We start from the raw sequence: 23518 nt of genomic DNA, 5'->3' as shown, positions 1-23518 counted from the left end.
GGCCATGTCTAGCGGCCACTCGCGAGCTCCTCTGAAGCCTTCTCCTGTGTGAACGATGCGTTTGTTCGCCCGCCGTCGCACAGATGCAAAGTTGGACTCGATCTCTGTCATTTTTATGCCTCGGTCTTTGAAGCAATAAAAGAAGAAATCGAGGTTCAGAGCACAACAATGGAAGGGAAAAACAGCACATTGGACCTTAAATGTGTCATCTCCCCTGTTGTCTTGTGATTTGGAGGCTTGGCGGGCTGGGTAATGAGAGCAGGTCTCTCTCAGCGGTGACATTTCTGAGGCAGAGATGGATGACGGAGTTCCTCTTCGTGTCGTTTTTACACAGAGGGCAGCCGAAATGCAGATAGGGCCGAATTTCTAATGATAAAAGCAATTCGGTTGATCCAAACTCCGCCGTACATCACTTTGAAACCCATTTGGCTTCCAAAAGTTAATTTACGACCCTTTTAAAATCCAGAACAGATTCGGTGTTCTCTAAAGCCAAAATATTCTTCATCAAGAATGTAATGTGTTTTTCGAGTGCTGTTGTTCATTAAAACTATTGCTGTTGCTGTTGACACATAATTACTAAAGTGGCATTTGCTTTTTTTTTCCACCTTGTGATATTGTTTGGAGCTGAGCAGCTCATAATGATGTCCCCTACCTAGCTCTATAGCTGTGTGTGATGTCGAGCAACTGGTAAACCAGTGTCTGCTTTGTGTATTCCTCAGTTCGGGAGGGTAACCCCCCCAGTGAGTCATTTATTATTCACGACTTCCATCTGCCACGTTAGAATTTCCACATCGGTCCTCATCGCATTTTTCCATAAGAGAAGCAGTACCATACAGGTACAATATTACATTTGCAGAACTACATGCGTCATATATCGCTAGGCAAAGTGTGTCTGTGCAAATAAGAAACGGTGGGAATGCTCGGACACACATACTGTACGTAGTGAGTATTGCCTACCATTCGTACGCTGTGTTAGACCCTTCTGCTAATTAACGTTGGGCTGAAATTTGGGAAATTCATTAGAGCTGCCGTGGCACAGTAGCGTAGTGGGCAGTGCTGCTGTCTCACTGTTTACATGTGGATTTGAATCCAGCTCAGTATGTTTGGAGTTTCCATGTTTTTGTGTTTGCATGTTGTGTCTGTGTGTGCGTAGATTTCCTCTTGTGCTCAGGTTTCCTCCCATAGTCCAAAGATGTGTGTCAGGTGGAGCGGTGACTCTAAATCACTCTGGGTGTCTGCTTAGGCACGCACGGCCACTGTGATGGACTAGCATCCTGTCCTGGCTGTACTCCGCATCGCCCTACACTTCCAGGATAGGCTCTGGACCGACACGACTCTGCACTAGATGCCCAGTTATTCATGAATGGATTATTAACTAGCATAGGGAACTAGGGACAGCTGGTACTCTAGTGGTTACACCTGCTGCCTTTGGACCCAAAGGTCGCAGGTTCGACCCTCACCTGCAGCTGTAAGACCCTTGAGTAAGGTACTTAACCTAAATTGCTGCAGTAAAATTACCCAGCTGTATAAATGGGTAAATAATTATAATCTTGTAATAATTGTAACCTTAACATTATAACTCACTTTGGAGAAAAGCATCAGATAAATGAATTAATGTAAATGTAGGATCTTTTCTTTAGCCTTGAACTTTAAGTGTCAGTTAATCGTGATTTTTCAGTAATTCCAGAGTAAACTGGAAGGCAGTAAATCTTAAGGCTCTAAACTGTTAGTTTATATCTCATTATGGTGTCTGCTGGACCATTCAGTGTTAATAATTGTGCTGCTGTCCATTACAGGAAAGCAGAAATAGCAGGGAAATACAAGATCCTAGTGTAACCATTTCCATTTATTTATTGAGCTCGTGTTTTTCTCCAATAAAATGTTAATCTGCTTCCACTGATTTACCCATTTATAATTTATACAGCCGAGTGATTTTTCCTGGTGCAATTCAGGATAAGTACCTTGATCAAGGCTACTACAGAATGAGGTGAGAATGAAACCTAGGGTCGTTTTTTCTTAAACACAGCAGCTCTAACCACTATTGCCGCCTGCTACGCCATGATACTTGTTATTATATATCTCATTGTCTCTAATACACACACATGCATACAAACACACATTTGGTCATACAGTTGGTTGCATATTGATTTGCTTAAATGCAGATAATTTTTCTGTTTGCGAGGGTTGCCTTCTCTGTTTTTTCATGCTCCCTTTATTGTCTGAACAATGCTTTGTGATGAATTAGTCATGTATTAGCGCTATGTGTCATTAGAGCACTTGTTTGAATTACTGAACTGAAAAACGTCAAGCACTTCACGTGTTCCCTGTGCTCCAGAGGTGAACCGGTCCTTTCTGCCAAAGAGCCCAGGGAGGGCCGCTCGTAGTGCTTGAGAGCCGTAGGGCATCTCCTTTTCATTCCATCTGTAATTATTTGGACAGTAATTCCCCTCACCTGGATAAAATTGAAATATTCTCTACAAATCCTGCTGGACTGCAACCCCTCCCCAGGACTAAGATTGGGCCCTTCTGGTCCAGCCTTTGATTCTGCACATGTGACTCTTCTTCCAGGTCAGGGTGAACGCCAAGAAGGACCTGAAGGATGGACTTGCTCTCTACAACACAGAGAACAACATTGGCTTGAGAAATGCATGGAACATCATTCAGGCAGAGGTTAGTGGGAGGGCCAGACACCGTGCTGTCGTGGCTGCGAGGGCAGGCACGTGCGCTGGAGACGTAGGGGTATCCCGGAAACTAACCGCAACAACTCTCGGTAATAAACAGGTGTGTTATAATTTGAGTAGCTCTCAAACCTTTTAATGTGATTTATTAATAGTGCAGCGTGAAATATCAGGCAATCCTTTTTCATTGCCTTTGTCTCTCTGTCCATCAGTGAGCCTCATGCCTCCGTAAGTAGACTTATGTCATGCTGTGTGAGCACTCCCCCGTCTACTGCCGAGTCTGCTGTCTGTTACCAAAGAAAGCTTCACATAAAAGCTGATGGGTGATGTTGGTTGTGGTGGGTATGATGATGATGATGCCGTCATCTGCGTGTCTGCCCCGCAGTGGAAGTGCTGCGGAGTGACGGGATATACCGACTGGCATGACGCCCTGAAGGAGAAGGTTGTCCCTGACCGCTGTTGCCAGGAGCACTACGAGGAGTGTGGCCGCAATGTCACCAACCTGTTCTGGACTCAGGTAGGTGGACCTGTTGGGTCATGTGATCCGTCGAGTTGAACCCATAACCTTTGGTCCAGGACCAAACAGGTCACGCACTGACTCATCGGTTAATGAATGTGGTTGTTTCACAGACTTCTGTGTTGAAACCTTATTTTTACTTTTTTTTAATCTCTTGTGCAGTGCTGGTTATTTAATTTTGGTTCAACCGCCTGCATGGTTATCCTAATTACATTTAACGTTGTCATTATTTCCAGCACAAATGAAAAATTAGAAGGGGGGGGGGGGGGTGTGAAATTTGAAAAACCTCTCGTTTAATCCCACACGGAATTAGCATGATTCATAACGGCGAGGACATCTGGGATCAGTGAAGTGTCAGAGAAGCTCTTTGCTTAATAAATCCTCCGTGTTCTGTGACAGCACTGAGCAGGGGAAGGAACACACAGTGAGCCTGGGAACGAGTTTAATTATATTTGGTTATATAGATTACGCTGTATGTTCTATAACGCTTTTGTACAAACTGCAGTGAAGTATCCCACTGTGAATTCAGCAACAGTTCCCCCCCATGGTCTGGGCTGTCAGAGAAACCCATTCCCCGCTTGTGTCCAGAAGGGAAATGCATTAAAATATGTTAAAATTGCCCACAAAAAATAGAACACATTGTGGCCTCTATTAAAAAGCATGTTGTACTCTTCCATATGGGATGCACATTTCTCTCCAGCTATACATTAGTTGTACTCCACGTCACATTTAGTTTTAGGTAGTTTTGCAATACGGGGGGTGCGGTGGCGCAGTGGGTTGGCCCGGGTCCTGCTCTCCGGTGGGTCTGGGGTTCAAGTCCCGCCTGGGGTGCCTTGCAATGGACTGGCGTCCTGTCCTGGGTGTGTCCTCTCCCCCTCCAGCCTTGCCCCTGAGTTGCTGGGTTAGGCTCTGGTTCCCCGCGACCCCCCTTGGGACAGGCAGTTCAGACTGTGTGTGTGTGTGTGTGTGTGTGTGTGTGTGTGTGTGTGTGTGTGTGTGTGTGTGTGTGTGTGTGTGTGTGTTACTTTTGCATATGCGTTGTCTTCCTGTCCGTCCCCTTACTTGGATGGTTGTCTCCTTCCAAAGGGCTGCTACGAGCTGGTGGAGGGCTGGCTGGATGACAACAAACACCTGCTGGGTACCATTGGCATGTGCATCCTCGTGGTACAGGTGAGCCACTTTGGGGCTCTAGTGCCCTGGCAGCCAGAAACCCAGAGAGATTGAATATACACTGGCTTCTCATGTTATGAACAGTTAAGTTACACTTTTTTGAAGGTATCAGCATTTTAGCCTTTTTCAGTTGATTTTTATATGTATTTTCTTCATTGTTCCATTTCCTACAATTGCTGTGCGGAGTGAAAGCAACCTGCATTTCCACATCCAGCCATTAGTTGGCAGCAAAATGCACTCAAATAAATAATAACGTAGCACCACCTTGGGATAAACTGGTGTCCTATCCAGACCGTACCCTGCATCATACCCTGTGCTTCTGGTATAGGTTCTGTATCACCACATCCCTGGGTTGGACAAGAAGTTATTGAAAATGTAAGGGTGGAAGTGTCAGAGTATTTTTTGTTATACAACCTCTTCTGAGGTTTTTACAGAACCTAACAAAGTGAGTAAATGGAGGGACATTTGTATTGTGGTGCTTTTATTGATTGTGGCTAAGTGGTAAAAGTGAATTTGGGGTTATGAATGAATTGAGCTATGAACATACATGCTGGCAAGGTGAGGAGCCAGTTTACACAGTTTCACCTTGTGGTCACCTTGTTCTTTCTACGTTGGGGTCATCACTGTGGCAGAATACCAGAGTAAACTGGCTGTGCTATTGTACCGTCTCTCTGTTTACATCGCTTGAGCATCACCTGAAACACCGTTTACTCCGGAGCAATATGATTGCGCCTTCAGTGCATGTGAATTTTTTTTTCCTGAGCGTGAGTTACTACACAGACTTAATTAGGTAATTAGATTTTCACACTTCAACTTTCCTTTGCTCTGAGCCTGCATTTTTTTCCTGGCGAAAAACCCAGTTCTGTGACTACTCACTGCTGCTCTTCCACAGCTGCGGTTGAAGAGCGCTTGTTGGGCACTCGCTGTTTGTTGTGGTCGAACCGAACCATTTCGAGCCCCAGGTTTCCTCGGCCACCTGCCAGGTGCCCTCAGCACATCGGGGAAGCCGTCTAAGAATTAGGGAGCTACGGTAATTAACCGCAAGGGCTTCAGACTCGGACCATAATTACCCCACCAATGACCTGAAGCGCTGCAGGCAAGTTTGGACTCCCCTTGAGTAGCCAGAGAGGGAGGGGCTTAGAGCTCTGCCCCCCCCCCATTTCTCCAATCCTAGGCCTGTGGATGCGACGTAACAGTTTACTGGGACCGTAAGCGCTCGAAATGTGCGGATCACCGTAGGACCTCTGAGGTTGCGTGTAGAGGTAGGAGCGGACGCTGCAGCTGCTGAGGAGGAAGTCAGCGTTTTCTTCTGTGGTTATGATCGTGATTGTGAGAGCACTTATTTTCTTCGGGTGCCTTCCGTAATGAAGATGCGAGCGTCGCGGCTCAACTGCGAAACATAATGGCTTTGGGACAAGGCCCTGACTTTGTTTGATGTGGAAGCGTTCTGCCTACCCAGGCTATTGGTTAATGGAAACTTCAAAGTGCCCGCATTTTTCAGACCCATCTCAATTTGCCCTGCTGACATAATGCACTCACACATCTTGTACTATTCCATCAAAAGTTTTTTTTTTTTTTTCTTCTTCTTCTTTTTCCCCTCCCTTCTCCCCCTAAATAAAGGAGCATGAATAGGACGATTTTCCAGTATGAAATTGATAATGCGCTGCATTTGTAAAAAGTCAGTGCTGCTCGGTTTGGCATCGGAGGGAGCGGCTGCACAGGATGGAGTCACGCGGGGGGTGGCAGAGCATGACGCTTTTCCTTCTCTTCTCCCTTCTCTTCCTCCAGCTCCTCGGAATGGCCTTCTCCATGACCCTCTTCCAGCAGATCCACAGGACGGGGAAAAAGTACGATGCCTAGCGGCGTGCCCCATGCCTTCTGTAACAGACTGCGGAGGATGTCCCGGACACTTGGCCCCCACCCGCCCCAATACCCACGGTTGCACCCCCAGCGCTCACAGAACATCACGCAACTTTGCCCAGCCCCCCATCTTTATAACACAATTTATTTGCCAAAGAGAAAAATCTGACTGCAAAAATTAAGGGAACGGACTTGAGGAACGCTTACGTGGCTCTTTTCCTCTGCTTCTAATAGGTTTCTTGGTTTCCTCCGGAATAACAGTTTGCAGGGAAGGAATATAATAAATCCATCGCTTTACTAATATAGACCTCAGTCCCCCGGAAGGCAAAGGAAAGCGGGGAAAATGAGACGGTGATATTGCGACACTTTCCAGTTTTAATGGATTCCTGTGCTGATGACTGGTGAGACCCCCCCCCCCCCCCACCCTTCTGTAATTGAAAGGTTCAAACAAAGCATGAAAATTTTTATACTCAGTGGGCAACTTTGTAATTTAAGAGTCCAACAGAGAGACTTGTTTGGGTACGATTCATTTTCCCTGTTTCTGGTATTATGTTAAGGACAATACCGTACCCCGGCGTCCTTTTCTAATTACTTCTTTTCTGTGGTAGCAAAGTCAAAAGAGTGTGTGGAACATTCTGTAAGTGCTGAATTTGCCAGAGGGTTAGGAGCGTCTGCTTATGTGGACGTGTGTAAGGGCTCACGCTCGGCTCTGCTGGAATGATGCGGTGCTGATGCACCGAGGTTCTCTGAGTGTGAAACAGGTCCCATGTCACGACGGCAAAGATGACATTTCCCTCCAAGACACTTTCATACATCATTCCTCACATTCCCACATGGTTTGCTCTCCAAAGTGGTCACCCACGGCATGTGTAAGGATCCCTTGCATGTGTCACACGTAGCACGGGTTCCACCAGACACCTGTTGTGGGCAGAAGGGACGGGCCGCCCCATTTCCAGAACAGATTCCCAGGCTATTTCTGGACATCTTCTCCACGACTGATGTTCAGAGCGGGAAAAGCCTACAGCGTTTTTTTATCCACTTCTCTGCTTGTTTTCTTTCATTTCAGGTCTGTCTTTCTTATTAGACGTTAGAATGAAGTAGCTCTGCAGTAACATTGCGTGATTTCACTGACATTCCTGCAGGAAACTGAACAGCGACTTCATATACGCCTGTATATGCGCTCAGACACCTTCAATTTGGATACGATGTCAAATTTTTACACCGTTAAGATGTGGGACTTCTTACTCTCAGTTGAAGACAAGAATGGAGTGGAATCACGGCAAGGAAGGGGGCGAGTTTCCTGTACAGTGGGATGAACAGCATGTACGTGTGTGTGTGGGGGTGGGTGGGTGGACATCACCAGGGGTTCGCTTCTGATGGTACCGCAGTCTTCGCTGCATCCTGGGAGATTGCTCAGCTCAGGCACCTTTGGGTTTCCCCTAGGGTGGTCCGCATTATTGCTCTGGCCAGCTGGAATGGGACCACCTGCGCAGTTGAAAATCTCACCATCCTTCTCTGCATTTAATGTCCAAGATGAAGTTTAAAATGAGCAAAAATTGGGACCAGAAGTGGCTTAGCTCTTTCTTTCATGCTGTGAACGTGCAGGAAAGATAGATAGAGACGAAAGGAGTGTAAGCTTGGGATGAGAAGCGTAGGAGCCGCGGTGCTGAGGCCTGGACGAAGAGAGCGACCGAGGAGACGCACTGAAGATGACGGACGGATGGGCAGACTGTGCAGGACAACTCTCCACGCTTCTTTCAGTTTGAGACAGCAAAGCCCATGGAGAGTAAAGCGCTACCGTCACCAGCATACACATGCAGGAGTACCATATACATGTCCAGTGTCCCACACGTGGTCTTCCCTGTACACGACTGTCTTTGATGTACAGAAAAAGGTGTCACCGCTGGACCCAAAATAGTGAAGTACAGTGATTTTTGAGTTTTCTGCCCATCCAGAAGTGGATTTGAAGGTTCGGCCCGTGGACAAGAGTGTGGCTTTAGCACGAGCTTTGATTGCTGGGCTCGAAAAGGGGTTTGAGATCCTGTTCCGTCACCCCAGCGACCTCTCGTTGAAGGTTTGTGGAAACCGTTTTCAGTTAGGAGAACCACCTCGCATGTGAAAAGCAGACACTATTTTGCCGGAGTCATCGAGGCCTGACAGAATTTATGGAGTGATGGATTATCATTTCATATTCTGCTGTGGGACTGTAGTCTCAAATACCTGTAATTCTGTTTCCAAAAGAAACCGTCTCATCACACAATTCAGTGTCAGACCTCATGCATTCGGAGTACCAAACACAGTATTTACACTCATGTAACACATCTGTCTCTCTGTGGGTTTTTTGGAAAGTGGAGTGAATTTTATTTATATAGTTACCTGCTCATGCTGTCATCCTGCTGTTTTTGAGATGATCTCACTTCAGCTGTCAACTTGTTTCGAGTTTTGTGTTATAGATGAGAAGCCTTCTCTAAATGTCCGGTATTTTGGGGGACAGGAAACCTGAGTACCTGCCACTTTAAAACACATTTAATTTTCTACATTGGTTGTAAGATTTTTGTGAGTTTTTTTAAAGTCCTTTTTAAGGCTGATTTTACGTGTGCTGTCTTTCAGAATGGTACCGTTAAAAATCGACATTTGAATTTGCCAAGTTATTTCGAAACGGCAGAATGGTGTACTGAATGCCCATCGGTGAAGTTCACTGCCGTCAGTGGAAAAAGAGAACAATTCTGTTACGTTTCCCCTAAAGTTCAGCAGTATATATTTTAAAATTTGCTGCCAAATCATGTTTTTCTAATTGCCCTGGTGAGGTTTTCAGATACATTTAAATGATACCTGCCAATCTTGTCTCTGTTTGAATGACTTGTCATTCACTGCTGTTTAATTATTCAAGTTAAATTCACTTGCTCTAGTTGTTACTGACATACTCAAATAAAAGTGAGGTCCCCTTTTTTTCAGGCAAGTGTCAGCATGATGAAATATTAAGAAATTACCACAGACTATAATACAACTCATGTTAGTCTAGCCACTATGTGAGGTTAATCCAAGTAACTTATTTTATATCTGGAAATATCATTTTTGTACCCATAAGTTTTTCCTCATTTTTTTTCCCGAATTGGAGAGCAGAGCATCAAGTTTGTTAAAAATTTGTAAATGTCAAGCTTTTTGTCTGTACTGTATACATATTTTAAAGTGCTTTAGTTTTTAGTGGAAGAATTTATCAAATTCCTTTGAAAGAGGTCAAGTATTTTCATAAAGTATTTCACTTTATTATTAAATCACTGCCACAGAAATGAAATAAATGCCCAAACCTAAACATTTATTGTGGCTTTGTTTTGTAGTCGGAGTTGGGGAATATGAACGACGACTTTTTCTTTTTTCCGACACCTGTTTTATTATATGCCTTTCCAGGTAATGTTTATGGTCTGCTGTTTTTTTCCTTTGCATTGCTGTTAGTGTTAACTATATATTGAGCTACTGTATATCTAAACCATGTTTTACTAATCACATGTGGAGCTTGTAACTGGATTTGCAGTGGACAGACCCTAGTGAGCTTTTTCCCCCAAAGCCAGCAGAAGTACCGAGGAGGTCCCCACCCCGCCCCCCACGGTGGTAGACGCAGAAAGACACACGGCTTTCTCGTACCTGTCAAGGAATCACACTGATATGAACAGTGGTGGCGACCGTGCTAATGGGGAGAGTGAAAAAGATGGGAAGGTGGGTGCTGTCCCTCCCTCAGGGTCCGGTGCTTCCCATGTTGGGTGCCGAGGGCAGGGCGGCTTTGCTGCAGAGATGCGCTCCTGGGTCGAGTCCATTGTGGAGCTCCCTGTATGTTGGTGAACATGAGTCTAATGTGCCATTCCATCAAGCTTAGTCTCCACTGTTCCTTCTATGCAAAAAGACCTTCTTTAGCCTTTGTACAGATTATTTTGTATTAGTAATACCGTACAGAAATAAAGTGAGTAGAAACAACAGCAGACCCAAAATTTGTGTGTGTGTTTTTTTTTCTTTGGACGTTCAGAAGGTGGCACCAAAAGCTGATTTTCAGAAGAGAAATGCTGTTTGCTATCTATCAGCGGTCAAAATCTAAAGGTAATAAATAATCAATAGAGGAGAGAACATCAGAGAGAAGGGAGGAGTAACCCGTGGGTGAAATCCAATAAACTGTAGCCATATTGGTCAATTGGATTTGCCATGTGGGGAAATTTCTCAATAGAGCAGCTAAATTGGTATGTATTGCTTCTCCCCACAGGGTGCAAGTCCAGTACATAAGGAATCTGCACCTCCCAACAAATGAACCAAGGCTAACATGCTATTGGGAACCCACAATAAGCTGTGAAAGAGGTGAAAATAAAGCTATTTGGTTTTATGGCACATCAAGGAGCTCGGGGATGCAATATTCACACACTAGTGAGTCCAGAAGAGATACAGTATTGATCAGATGAAGGCCCTTTGAAGGAGTATGACGGGCGAAATTATTGTTATAGCCACCTAATTGGGAGTCGGAGGAGGAGAAGCTTGTTCAATCTGAAGTTAATTATGGGACAGGCAGGCAGCCATGAGCGAGGGACTAAAGAATGGCTGCCTGTCTCTCCAAAACTGACACCACTGTGAAACCTGTTACATCCCATGCAGTAAGGAAGACATAAAACAGAGGCAGGAAAGCTGTAGATCACAGGAGAGCAGCATCAAAACAGCAATTTTGTGATCAAAAGCAGAAAAGCATCTTTGCACCTCATGGGAGAGAAGAGGGAGCTGCTGCAGGAACAAAAATGTCAGGTTAAAGCATAATACGTTTACGCCCTATTGTAGACAGGAACATTGCTCTATGAAATATGTAAAACGTAGTGAGTGCAGTGGACCTCAGCTACCGAAGGAGGAAGATGTGAAGAGGAGGAAGAGATGGATTAGAATATCGAGGTGTTAAAGTAACGAGGGCCTGTAAATAGAACAAAGGTGCACAGAAAGGTGCACTTAATTTAAAACTGTACGATGACAAAGTGGGCAGAAAGGAAGTGTGTGTACAGCTGGATGACCGTTCTCCCTTGACTGTAATGACAAATTTGAGATAAGCCTCTTAGTGTAAAACAGCGTAAAAGAAAGATACTTGAATTGTTTGTTAAAATGTACTGCTGCGTAAAGGGGGGGGTGACTTCAGCACCATTTGTGTCTGTGGCTGAAAGCATAAACTAAAGAAATGGGAAAATGCAATCAGGTGTATAGTTTAAAAAAGCTCATGCTTCAGGTGATGGTACCCATTCCAGTGTGCAGATTATGTTAGAAGTGATGTCACACCCCCTTGTCATTTTTAGTGTATGCTTTCTTCTTAAAAGCAGCACTGCACTGTTTCTTTGTATATGGTAAAAGACCTGGCTGTAATCCAAATGAATTATGGTACTATATAATGTCTGTGTGTTTAGCAGGTGATGTTTTCCAAAAGGTGACTTGCATAGATTGCAGTTCTACACAAACCACTTTATCCAGCCTCCTAGTGGAACTTAATGTCTTCCTACTGCTTGTGTTGCCCCAGGAGAAGCTGCAGTTTTTGTCACTTGCTGTTGTGTCACTGCAGGCCACATTTTGTGTAGAATGACCTGTAATCACTGGAGTGAAAATAAGCTTTTTAATCTGTGAATTCTGCTTTCCTTCAGACCAAAATAGCACTTAAAATGACAAATGCAGCTTCACTTTACTACATATTGTTTGGCTCGCTGAAGAAACTAATCTCCCCAAGCAAGAACGCCACCTTGTATATTTCCGAGCCAAAATTCTTTTTAGCAGCAGTACAGCAGAAAGTGTGCCTGTATTCACATGTTAATTATGTTGGTCATAACCTGTAAATATGCATTGATTTATCATTCATTAATACATTTAAAATAAAATACAGCCTTTGTGGAATTATCCTTTATATCAATATATTTACGGATCGTTTTTAGCCAACGTTATATATACACATTTTCAGTTCATGTCTGGATACTGCATTATGAATTTGTTTGGGTTTCCACTGCTGTAGTACAGAGCTCTGTGATGTGCATTAAATGACATTCCTTACTGCAGCCACTGTGTCTCCTCTGAAGAGAAGGAGTATGAAGGTGCTTTTTTCAGCAGATGCCCACAGGTCTGTGAGGGACAGACAGCTGATGCTGTCTGCAACTGGGCCTTAGCTGTCAGATCCTCACCTGACAAGGCATAACATGAAGTGCTGCAAAGCTGCATTTGAAGGGCACCGTCTGCAGGTCCCCCAGACCCGTGGCCCCTCTCTCTGCCATCTATCCTAGGAGAAGCCTGCTTCCAGTGGATTAACAACAGGTACAAAATTACTGCAGTACAAAACCTAGTATGAACAGTGTACAATGGAAAACAATGATTCGATACAAAAGAGCAATTTTTTTCTTCCTCTTTAATTTGGGGAGATATACACAGCAACTACAAAAAGCATTGTCTTTTTGAACGTTCATGTTTAAAAAAAGAACACAATCACAATGCATTTAATATGGCTTTTCTGACACTGGTAAACAAGAAAATCACTCTTTAATGTCAGTAAGAATGTCTTCAATTTTCACTTTAGAAACATTGAGGCCCTAAACTTAATGAGCTGTTAATGGAAGTAGAATGAACAGCTTTATCTGATATTATCTGGGGCGGCACAGCGAGTAGCGCTGCTGTCTCGCTCCATGTGGAGGGTGCAAGAGGACATGGATTCGATCCCCCCTCAGTCTGTGTGGAGTTTGCATGTTCTCCCCGTGTCTGCGTGGGTTTCCTCCGGGTACTCCGGTTTCCTCCCACAGTCCAAAGACATGTTGTTCAGGTGTGAGTGACACACAGAGTGTATGTGTTCCACTGATGTATGGATGAGCGACCCAGTGTAAGTAGTGTATCTAGCAGTGTAAGTCACCACAGTGAATAAGATGTGTGGGCTCATAACACTACATAGAGTTCATTGGAAGTCGCTTTGGAGAAAACATCTTCTAAATAAATGTAAGATGTTTAACAGAATCTAACCTATGAAGAAAACAAAGCATTAAGTTGTATTAAGATTTCACAGATTGTTATATAGAGGTGGGAGAGCAGTGGCTCAATAAAAGCACGGAGCAGCAGCCTTCACTTTGATCCTCTCCACTTTTCCCAGCTGTGTGGCCCACGCTGGTGGAGAGGTGACAGCCAAAATCCCCGCAATATTGCAATCATCCATCAGTGTCACACGCAAGGTACGACAATCCTTTCTAAACTCACACATCCACATCGCGCGTCCTCATTCTGGCAATAAAATGCCAATAAAAATGCATATTTAAGGGTTTTGCCTAACAGGTGCTGCCATTGCACTGTTAGTTGCCATATAAGTGCACTGTGTATCACTCTGAAAGGAGAAGTAACTTTAACAGTACTGCAGTGATGTGCCTGCAGCCTTAGTTACTGTTGCCCTGCACCTGCAGTCGGAACCCCCCAGGCTCCAGCCACCGAGTGCCCCCTTGGTCCACGGTTTCACCCTGTCAAGTGATTAAGCACAGTACTTTTCAATGGAGAACAGTAAATTGTGCTTGTCCGCGCTCCCCAACCCCTCCACCCTACAGCACACAGTCCCAGCAATGACGCACACACACAAACGCATCCCAGCGTGGTGTGTGAGGGGGCACTGGAGCTCATTAGCACAGCTAGCAAGTGTGTTATTACAGCCATCGCGGTGTATTAGCGCTGCTGTGAAACAGGCGTGGGCCCGGCCTCTTCAGCACGCTGTCCACAAACATTTACAAATGCAGACAGACGCTCGCAGCGGCCGCGTGCATCACACACATATTTAAGTGCGAGCATTTGCAGGCACTCCCCATCACCAGGGCCTCTTTAGATGCTCATTTACAGGCAATCTAGCCGTGGATTTAAAAACACATTTGCATACACTCCATCAATATGTCACCTCAGCGTGTGAAAGCGCCCATGGAAATCCCCTCCATGATTAACTGTAAGCAGTGAGGATCACATTTTCCTGGCACACACAAGCATTTACACACTGTGAGGACAGATTTATATCCGTTATGTAGATCATGCTTCGGTGTTTAAGCAGACATTTTCACACCATCCACAAGTACTGTTTGTGTATTTAATAGCAGGCTGTGTTGCACGCACGCACACACACACACTCTGTATGTGGGAGTGCTGATGGAGAAGTACCCTGGGGAGCCTACAACCAAGACAAGTTACTGCACTCATGTGCTGGTCAGTCAGGATTCATGGAGCAGCAGTCAGTTCACTGGCAGCGTGGGGGGGGGTGGCTGCACGCTCAGGACTGCTCTTCTTAGGGGTTCACAGTCTATAATGGCTTGAATGAACTCTGTACACTGGCAGGGGTTCCACCAGCTACAGCTACCAGGCTAATATCCCCAGGGGTATAAATCTGATTTCAAATGGGGTGGGACAATATCACGATACCAACACCCTATAGTCTAGTTAAAATACTGGGGGGGGGGTACTGTTAAATGCTGAGCCTTCAGTTTGGGGATTTGCCTCAATTTTACCTTATGTAATACAGCAGTTATAGATTGAAGGACTTGGCATCCTTTAGTTTTCAATTTACTTTTTCCAATAACAGTATATTGTAGATGTATGGATTCCCACACCAACCTGTTGGAAGTCAGTGTGTCTCTATACATTGCTCCTTGTGTAATAATTCTATTAAGGCCACAGAGATGAACCATAATGCTGAGTTTATAAATACATATGCATCATAATTGCCACGTTTATTTCAGATTGTGTCAACATGAATGTGGATGGAATGAAAATGATTCCAAATGAAAGTATTAGCTATATGAGAGGTGGTGTGTAGCTACTTTACATGGGGTTGAGAACATGAACAATTAAAACTGAAGGAAGAAGTTCTTTGAAAGGGAAGAGATCACACTGAAACATTGGCATGGAATATAGAGAGGTGAAGCGTAACTGTTGGTGAGGAGGAACCTTACGGAAAGGCACGTCTCTTCTCTTCAACCTTGACCCCTTTACACACACATAGCATTAGCCCTCTGAATGAGGCGATCTGTCAGCGGAGAGTTGGGTCTCACTGCATCCCTCTCCACCAGCAGGCATCTACAGGTGACCACAGCCAGTTACTGTCTGTACAAATTGTGCACTTCATTTTTCAAGCACTGCATTACACTACATAAAAAATGCCAAAAGTGCTGTTTCCACACTTGAACAAGGCAAAAATATACAGACCTGGCCAGCATTCTGTGCCGTTTCCTCTCAGACCTCATTGCTGCGTGAATGAGCAGCTGACTGAAAACATCCCTCTGCAGAAGGAAAACCCCCTCAATACACACACCTGTTGCTGGCATCTCTCATCTTACTCATATTTATTAGGAGTGGCCATTTGCAGGATTTCCAACAGAAAAGGGCAGGGTAAAGACCGTGGCTGCCAGTGTGGCTCACCTGCGCATCGCTTCCCCCTATCTGGCTGAAGCGGTAGCGAATGGGCCGAAGCAGCTCCACCACCTGGCTATAGTTACCTTGGCGGTACTCGACCAGGGCTTGGCACATGGCCAGCCCCAGGTCCCAAGCCAGCTGCAGCTGGTGATGCTCCCCTGGATCCCTGTGAGGGTGCAAACGCACAAAGATACAGTGGCCTGTCTTACGTCTGCGACGTTTCCAAGGGTTGCTTTTCAAAACCATAAACTGCCAAGAAATTTACTTTAACAGGTGGTTCTCAGTGTTTACTTGTGATCTATAAGCAACAGATCAGTTTGTATTACTAATTTTAGCAACATCCAAAAGCTCTGTTTCAGTACAGCTGTCTCCGAGTATGTTTAAGGAGGGTGTCTTAAAGACTTAAGTAAAGCTCGGCAACATGACATCCCGCACAAGGCGTTTAGCTCTTATCTGCAGCTCTCGCTACGCTGCATTCAGCACTGCAGGTGCCAGCATTCTCCGTTTGTCAGAATGCATTACAGCCACCAAAAGGAGCCGGTGGGATGTTTTTCTCCTGTTTTACAGCATTTCCCAAATCCCCGACCACACTCGTTTTATACCCCTCCACGTTGCATAACAACTGTGTGATGTTATGTAAGGCTCCACCTACTCTGCCTGCTTCCGCAGAGACTCCAACAGTCTCTGTGTGAGTCCTTGCTCCTCAACTCCTAGGGAGGTCATGAGGAAGTGGAGGTCATTGAACAGGAGCACGTGGTCCTCCGTATGGGGCTGTGTGATCGGAAGGAGCTCCCTCCAGCGCTCCTTCACACTTACTCCTGGACACACACAGGTCAGAGATCGGTTCTCACTCACACCCATCACAGAGGATGTCACAAGAGGCTTGTCACAAGAGACCTGGCCTCCTTACCCTCCAACTCCAGCCTGTAGAGCAAGGAGCAGGCATCCACGATGTCCAGCATGGCTCCAGAGGACACAAATCGGCGGGCAATCTGCAGAAGCGCATGCACGCACATACATACACACACAACCTTTTTCAGTACCACAGATGAATGGCATTGCACTTTGTCAACTTCACTTTTCCACATGAGAAATGGAAACAAACCACTCTGTTTCTTTTACTCCTGGAAGTGTCTTTTTTCTGCACTCTGCACCACATCTGCTGAATTAGCTCTTCTTCAAGTTCAGTCCAAGCTCAGAAACCACTCACCTGCTCATCGTATATTTCCAGCGCCGCTTCATACTCTCCCTGCGGGCAGAAGCAACGCAAAGTGTTCACTACACAGCTACACCAAAAATACTGCAGTGCAAAAATGCATCATTAAAGATATGATGAAGTGACAGTATTTCGTTTATGCGACTCTAAATCAGAGTAATCTGCCAAAGTGAGACAAATTTGAAAGCCGCTCTTTATGCTGCATATGCTGACAGCAGAGGTTTTTATACAGCAGATGTACAGTAATTTTTACACAAGGGATGTATGTGGTTTAATTTCAGCCCTCTTCACCCTTACCTTTTCAATGAAATACAAGGCCCAGTGCCAATAGTTATGGCAGGCAAGCATGTCACAGCCCTGAAAAGACAAAGAACAAAGCTTAATGTGGCAAAAAAAAGTTTTGATTTATTTATGGGGCTTTTGAGCTCCATATTGCCTCTCTGTTCACAGCCTGGATTTATAATCAACACATCTGAGTTCCCACGACAGGAATCTATCTCATGGACTACTGATGCCCCCTTGTGGTGAGGTGGAGTTATGGTGTTGGCCCAGATGGCTACCACTGATGTTTTAAGGCTCAATCAGTCACTGGCTATGATTATACATATTTACATAAGCTGATTTAGAGCCATTTAAAAGGTTTACTGAGTAATCTGACATGGCTCACCTTTTTACAAAATGACAAAAAACAGCAAATTACTACCAGTACAACTGGTCAGAACTTTGTAACCCTGTAAGCTCTCAGTGGAACCAACAAAGTATAAAACACACATTCCAATCTTTCTCCGTGCTCTCCATGAACTTCAGCCCCTTGTCAACTTCAGCTCTCATCTCATGGACATGTGCAACAGAGTGTACGCTCCAGGCATCCCCAGGAGTCAAAGCCAAGCCCTAAGAGAACCAGAAAGCAAAAACATAAACAACAATCATCACCAGGGGTCACAGAAACATTATGAACTGGTATTTTCATAGGTGTTGCAGTCTTGTGAATGATGCGAGTCAAATTTCTCAGCTGTGCAGTGAAACATCCCTGATTGTAGTAGCTATGCTCTCCTCTGAATGCATGAATAACACCACTGCCTTTACTTCTTTTCATCCCAGACTGGATGCTAAAGGTCACAAAGAAAGTGGGTTACTTCTTTACATTACCTCTTTTGCAACTTTTTCTGCCTGGTCATAAAAGCGTGTCTCCAGCAGTCCGAAGGAATATAATCCTTTAAGGTAGCTGTCAAACAAAGATCAAATGTATCCTATGTAACACCGCAGCATACAGACATTAGTTGAAGAAATCCAGATGCCACATTGAACAATGGGGACATTATAACACCAATAATGTTCTTTTTAATGTGGAAAGTCACAGTTGTCCTCCAGCAAACTATGTGTAGGTAAAAACAGGGAGTGAAAAAAATTATTAGAAAACCACATTTGTAGCAAAAATACAAATTGTACAAAATATACAAATAAGAGTGAGTAGGAAAAGAGGCCAAAGCTCAGGAAAGGCTTTTACCTGTACAGTGGCATGTGAGGCTTCCAGTGCGGTAAAACTCGTGCCACAGAGTCCCGCATCTGCACTTGGTATCCCAGGTAAAAATAGCCGTCGTGTGCAAATTTAAGTGCCAGCAGGTCAGTGGGATGCTCCAACAGGATTTCTTCCCACAGGTCGCAGGCCTTGGGGATACACCTGAGGGAACGTGTTCATGTCACCATCTCTCATTTTTACACTTATGTGGTCCATGTTTGATGAGTTGTTGTTATACAGCAGCCTATGTACAGCAAGACAGAAGTACAGAGGAATGACAGCTGCAACAGACGCTTTGGACAAAATTGTCTGCTATACAAATACATGTAAATGTAAAGAGAGTTTCCTGGGGCTTTTTTTTTCAGAATGTCAAGAAATATGGTAATTACTACTGGTTGTGAGAGTATAATAATGCCAGCAAAAGCAACTATTTGTTAGAATCATTGTGAATGAATGAGGTATAATCTCTGTTTTGAATGAGCTGTGAATTACTAATACATTTCTGCATAACAAAGAACTGATCCATGAAATTAAAAACAACGGTGACTAAACATTTCTTTTGAAACATCTGAAATTTGAATGAGGAATATGACACTGTAGGTCTATGAAAATGTAGCTTGTAGAGATTAACAAGAACCCCAGTTTCAGGCAGAAACTCATGGCCTCCAGCTCATGACAAAGATTAATAAACGGAAGCCTTTAGGGGTTTAACTGATAAACTGGGAAAATGGAGGACTTTGAAACTGAATACACAGCTGAAAGAGCTCCCTCAGTTCAGCTATATCAGTGGTTCTCAACTTTTTGGAACTAAAGCCCCCCCAAACCTCTCCTATTATGTGGCACGCCCCCCCAACTAGATAGACAGATCATTTTTTTGTATTTTTTTTTTTTTTAACTTGTTTTTTCTTTTTAAAACTATATAAAGGACAATAGTGGAAGACACCCTTAATTTATCAAAAATGTTTTTGAACAATATTAGAACTAATTTGTAACATTACGTGTAGTGTAATGTAATGTGGTATGCAAACTGGGAAGTAGGGTGCATTTCGTTAGCCATGCCATTTTAAATTAGTGGGAAACAATGCGCGATTCAATGTTGGACAGCGCAAGCCTGAGGTCATCCTCCACCTGCAGGCGATTTCGGTATTTCGTTTTCAACGCAGTCAATTCTGAAAACCCGGCCTGGCACAAATAAGTTGAGGCGAATGGAAGAAGCAATTTAACGGCGGCGTCAGACAACTGAGGATATTCAGTCATCACAGTCAACCAAAACGAAGGCAGAGAGCAAGAGCTATAGACTTTTTAGTTGGAGGTGCTGACGACGGACCATCGCCACAACTCCTTTTAGCATGTATGATGAACTAATCCATACCAATTTATTAGTTCGACTGGTATCTCTGACGTTCTGACTCGTATCTACACTGCCAGCTATACATAAAAGGTGGGCTTAAGCTCCGCCTCTCCAACTCAGAAAGAAAATGCCGAGGGAGAAGGAACACGTTTCTAAAATATTTTTAATTATAATTATTTTTAAATATTTTTTAAATAATGAAGTGAAGAGATTTTTACATAGATTTTTATAGGTTTTTCATTTTTATGCACATTATAATTGAAAAGCAATAAAATACACTGAGTACCCAAATGATGACCTGTCTCTGTGCTTTTTTCTTGGAAACAGTTTGCCCCCCCCCCGTTGAGAACCAATGAGCTATGTGAAATAATTTCAGGAGTACTATACTGCAGATAAACTCCCTGGCTTATCCAGTTCAGCATTTCTCATTGTTCTGATACATTAAAGGCTGCTCGGGGGGGTTTAGGAACGCAACCAACACATAACCTCAAAGCCCGCGTGTGTGAATATGACGGCACTACAACATGCATCCAGGAGTACAGTATTTTTTTTAAACCATGAATTAGAGTATCTGAACTTGGTGAGGGCACACTTACCCCTTGGAGAACTGCTCAATGGCACTGGCATGCAGCTTCTCCCTGGGTGTAATATCCTGGGTCTGGGCCAGCTCCACAGTCCTCTTCACAGCACTGGCTAGCTGCTGGTTCCGTAGAATCGAGCTCCCTGTCCCAATCACCTCCAGACCCGTGCCGATCACATGACCCATCACTGTGGCAGTGCAGTAGGGTAGGGTACACATGTCATGTGACAAAGGAGCTCCAAGTCAAACTTTTATGAACACAGAGCTTGTTTCTTTACCCTGGATACAGTAGATCATATCTCGTACCAAAGTTTGGGTCAGCGTCCAGCATCCTAGAAACACAGCCCTCTAGGCCACCGAGTGTTTGGTCATTGCGCCAGGTCACATACTGCGGGCAGCAAGCACAGAAAACCAAACCCGTAAGACAGATAGCCACAGCACCCAGACTGCTGTCAGTTTAACAGAGACTCAGAGCAAAGGGATGATGGCAAGGAAGATGTAACCTGAGTCAGCGTGGCATCATACAGTTTGCATGCCTCGTTGCTGGTAGTGGACAGAGGAAGACCCTCCACTTGCCAGGCCTGTCAACAGGGGTCACAAAGTTAACTACACTGACTCACTGACTGTAATTTAAAATTACATACACATTAAGACCACAACTATGCAACAATGTCCAACTACACATTTAAAATAACACTGAAATAACACCTAAACCAAAGTGTCCAGCTATACATTTTGAATTACATATATGCTAATCAAGACCATTACTAACCAGAAATCCTAAACTACATAATTGAAATTAGACTTGTTTCCCCATTACAGACATTCACTCCTTCGGACTTCCAAGATTTTCTACTATTCACCCTGACATAAACACTAGTGAACATACCTAGTTTTCTACCCTTTTCCCCGTTGAGAAATGGACGAAATATGGAGCCAATACCCGCTCAGGTTCGTAGCTACTCCCTGCGTGTCCAAACTGAGGATGCTGGGAACAGACTCCGCATCTCTGTCCCTGTTTACAGGAGCAGCGGTGTTGTGTGGTTCTGTAAAATGCTTAAGCGTACCGAGTGGTACCAGAAGCAATGCTGTAGCGATAACTTACCACAATAAACCATATAAAGCAGAAACCTTACTTGCTGTTTCAGTCCAGGTTTAAGCCCTATTTTTTTTCTCCATTGCCGATTGCATATGTGCTGTGAAATTGTCCTTGATTTTTGCTTTATGCACCTTCGTCTGTCACTTACCAGAACGTCTCGCTGCCATGAGCCGACTGCATTTGACGAATGACGGGATGAGCAACCATGGGGACGGGGAAGAAATTTTTAACCTCCGTAGATTTTAGCATAGTTGAAACAGTAAGACCGAACTTCTAGATTTTAGATACAGTGTATCTAATGCCCAGATATATCAGAATGCCCAGAACAGGTGGACTGCCGCAGCTACTTAGACCCCCGGAGGCTTATTTTTTCTCCCTTTCCTTGTACTTTTATGTTTCCTCTCATCCAAGACCAGATGGCTTAGTCTATTGCTGTCCATATTTCCTCTTAGTGAATTACCATGGGATTGTACTGCAATCTTTACAGCACTCACAGCGTGTCACTCCAGTGAGAAGGACGCTGTGTAGTAAAAAAAAAAAAAAAAAAAAAAATACCACCGAATTGAATTGAACTGAACTTATTTTCTAACATCGCAGCCAAAGTTCTCACTGCAGCAACCAGTTTGCTCCATTTCAGAATCAGAATCAGAATGAGTTTTATCGGCCAGTCAGAGTGTGCTGAGGCAAACAAGAATTTGCTGTGGTTCAAGGTGCCTCCGGTATTTACAGGCAAACAAACAGCTGACACTGAATTACATAAATAAATAAATAAATAACACACTTACAAAGCATACAACACGAGAGGATAAATACTAAAAAAGTAAAGAAATAATAAGAAGTAAACCACAAGTAAACCACTTCCACTCCTCCTGTCCCACCTCTCCTCTGCAGTACTTGGCTGAAGAGCCGAAACATGGTAAAAATGTGCCTACTATGTTACTGTGTCGGTGTAACTCCAGTCGCAGTGTGAGAGCTGACACTGAAAGGAGCAGCCCGTGTGAAAGGCGAACACATTCCTTCTACAGAATGTTATCATGGCAACGGATGTTCAGGGTCATTGCTGTCCTGTTGTACCCGAAATTACTTCAAGAAGAGTTCCTCGCAAGAAATGCAGGGAACAGCTTCTTGCTCTTGGGGGCGTTTGAGGAGGAATGAGCCGGTCAGTTACGGTCCCGGTGTGGGCTACCCGCTGCTTTAACACACGTACCTGCGTTATTTGTGTGTCAAAACTAAGAGAAGTAAACGCGGCCCTTCATTTTCTTTTTCCACGTCAAACGACAGGATTAACTAGACAAACAAAAGCTACAGTTTACCACACGTGACGATAGTCCCGAAATCAGTGCGCACTCACTGCACTACTTCACCTCACGGGAACATAACGGTTAGCGTGCGCGTGGACGCTCGCTAAGGCGAGACACTGAGCTCAAATCGCGAGCTGCTCGGCCAGCCGAACTCGCCTCGTTCTGGGAGCGCGACCGCGGGACACAGTTCCGAGTTCGACTCTGCGAGCTGCGACGACGCCGACGTGCCCAACACGTAGTAAGTTCGCACGTCCCTTTGCCATTAGTTCGCTGTGCCGTTCGGGATCTGTCGCAGTGGACGAACGACACCGGTCACGACTCTCTCTCTCTCTCTCTCTGTGCACGCGCTCCTTACCCTGCAGTCCCTGAGAGCTGACAGACTCATGGCCGCAACGTTCGTGCGCAACTCGCGCGGACACAGTGACACGCGCCTCCGCTTCCTTGTGCACCGGGCTGCTTTCCTTCCTCGCGCGGACGGCAAGAGCGAAAGTTCGGCGCTGGATCACTTCTCCTGGAGCCACTGACTGAGCGCATATTCCGGAATGAATAGCCCGCATTTTCTCTCTCACACTCACACACACACGAGTAGTTATCGGGGGGGGGGGGCAGGTCTGGGGTTCGAGCCCAGCTTGGAGTGCCTTGCCCTCCGGTTCACCGCGACCCCGCTCGGCACAAGCAGTTGTTGTAGACATTGTGCGTGGTTTATCATGCTCTTCTAGCACATGAGAGATACAGAGCTTCTTCACCTCCCAGCTGACCTGTCCTCCTGTCACAATCTATTGGATCAAACTGGACAACTCACTCATTTTGCTTAAG

At 44.7% G+C, this 23518-nt stretch overlaps 2 protein-coding genes across 5 annotated transcripts in view; one reads left to right on the top strand and one right to left on the bottom strand.

The window, feature by feature from the left end:
* Positions 1-10199, top strand: part of LOC108931566 (tetraspanin-9-like) — a 129127-nt gene extending 118928 nt beyond the window's left edge. For both annotated transcript variants that reach the window (XM_018747416.2, XM_018747415.2), the window contains 4 exons: positions 2569-2670; positions 3064-3195; positions 4282-4365; positions 6154-10199. In XM_018747416.2, coding sequence (XP_018602932.2) covers positions 2569-2670; positions 3064-3195; positions 4282-4365; positions 6154-6225 — 390 coding nt within the window. In that variant the 3' untranslated portion in view covers positions 6226-10199. The remainder of the gene's footprint in view (positions 1-2568; positions 2671-3063; positions 3196-4281; positions 4366-6153) is intronic.
* A 2978-nt stretch (positions 10200-13177) lies between these two features.
* ttc38 (tetratricopeptide repeat domain 38) lies at positions 13178-23162 on the bottom strand. 3 transcript variants are annotated; one of them, XM_018747087.2, is made up of 14 exons: positions 23058-23162; positions 20806-20883; positions 20609-20690; positions 20319-20490; positions 18360-18533; positions 18002-18077; positions 17624-17743; positions 17150-17209; positions 16847-16885; positions 16547-16628; positions 16289-16454; positions 15643-15802; positions 15430-15503; positions 13178-15300 (listed from the first exon to the last, which is right to left on the bottom strand). In XM_018747087.2, the coding sequence occupies exons 1-14, from the start codon at positions 23085-23087 to the stop codon at positions 15213-15215; spliced, it is 1401 nt and encodes a 466-aa protein (XP_018602603.1). In that variant the 5' UTR covers positions 23088-23162; the 3' UTR covers positions 13178-15212. The 3 variants fall into 3 exon arrangements, with proteins under 3 accessions (XP_018602603.1, XP_018602604.1, XP_018602605.1); XM_018747088.2 differs by lacking the exon at positions 23058-23162 and adding an exon at positions 22715-22959; XM_018747089.2 differs by lacking the exon at positions 23058-23162 and adding an exon at positions 21192-21531.
* Positions 23163-23518: the final 356 nt, after the last annotated feature.

Source organism: Scleropages formosus, chromosome 2, assembly GCF_900964775.1.
Source record: "Scleropages formosus chromosome 2, fSclFor1.1, whole genome shotgun sequence".
In the NCBI taxonomy this organism is placed as follows: domain Eukaryota; kingdom Metazoa; phylum Chordata; class Actinopteri; order Osteoglossiformes; family Osteoglossidae; genus Scleropages; species Scleropages formosus.
This window is presented reverse-complemented; position numbering and strand designations above follow the sequence as displayed.

Coding starts and splice junctions, on each gene's coding strand:
- ttc38 (XM_018747087.2), bottom strand. CDS start 23,087: ATGAGTCTGTCAGCTCTCAGGGACTGCAGG. Junction 20,491..20,608: donor GGACGCTGACCCAAACTTTG/GTACGAGATATG, acceptor GCACTGCCACAG/TGATGGGTCATGTGATCGGC. Junction 15,504..15,642: donor TAGGGGGAAGCGATGCGCAG/GTGAGCCACACT, acceptor TTCCTTCTGCAG/AGGGATGTTTTCAGTCAGCT.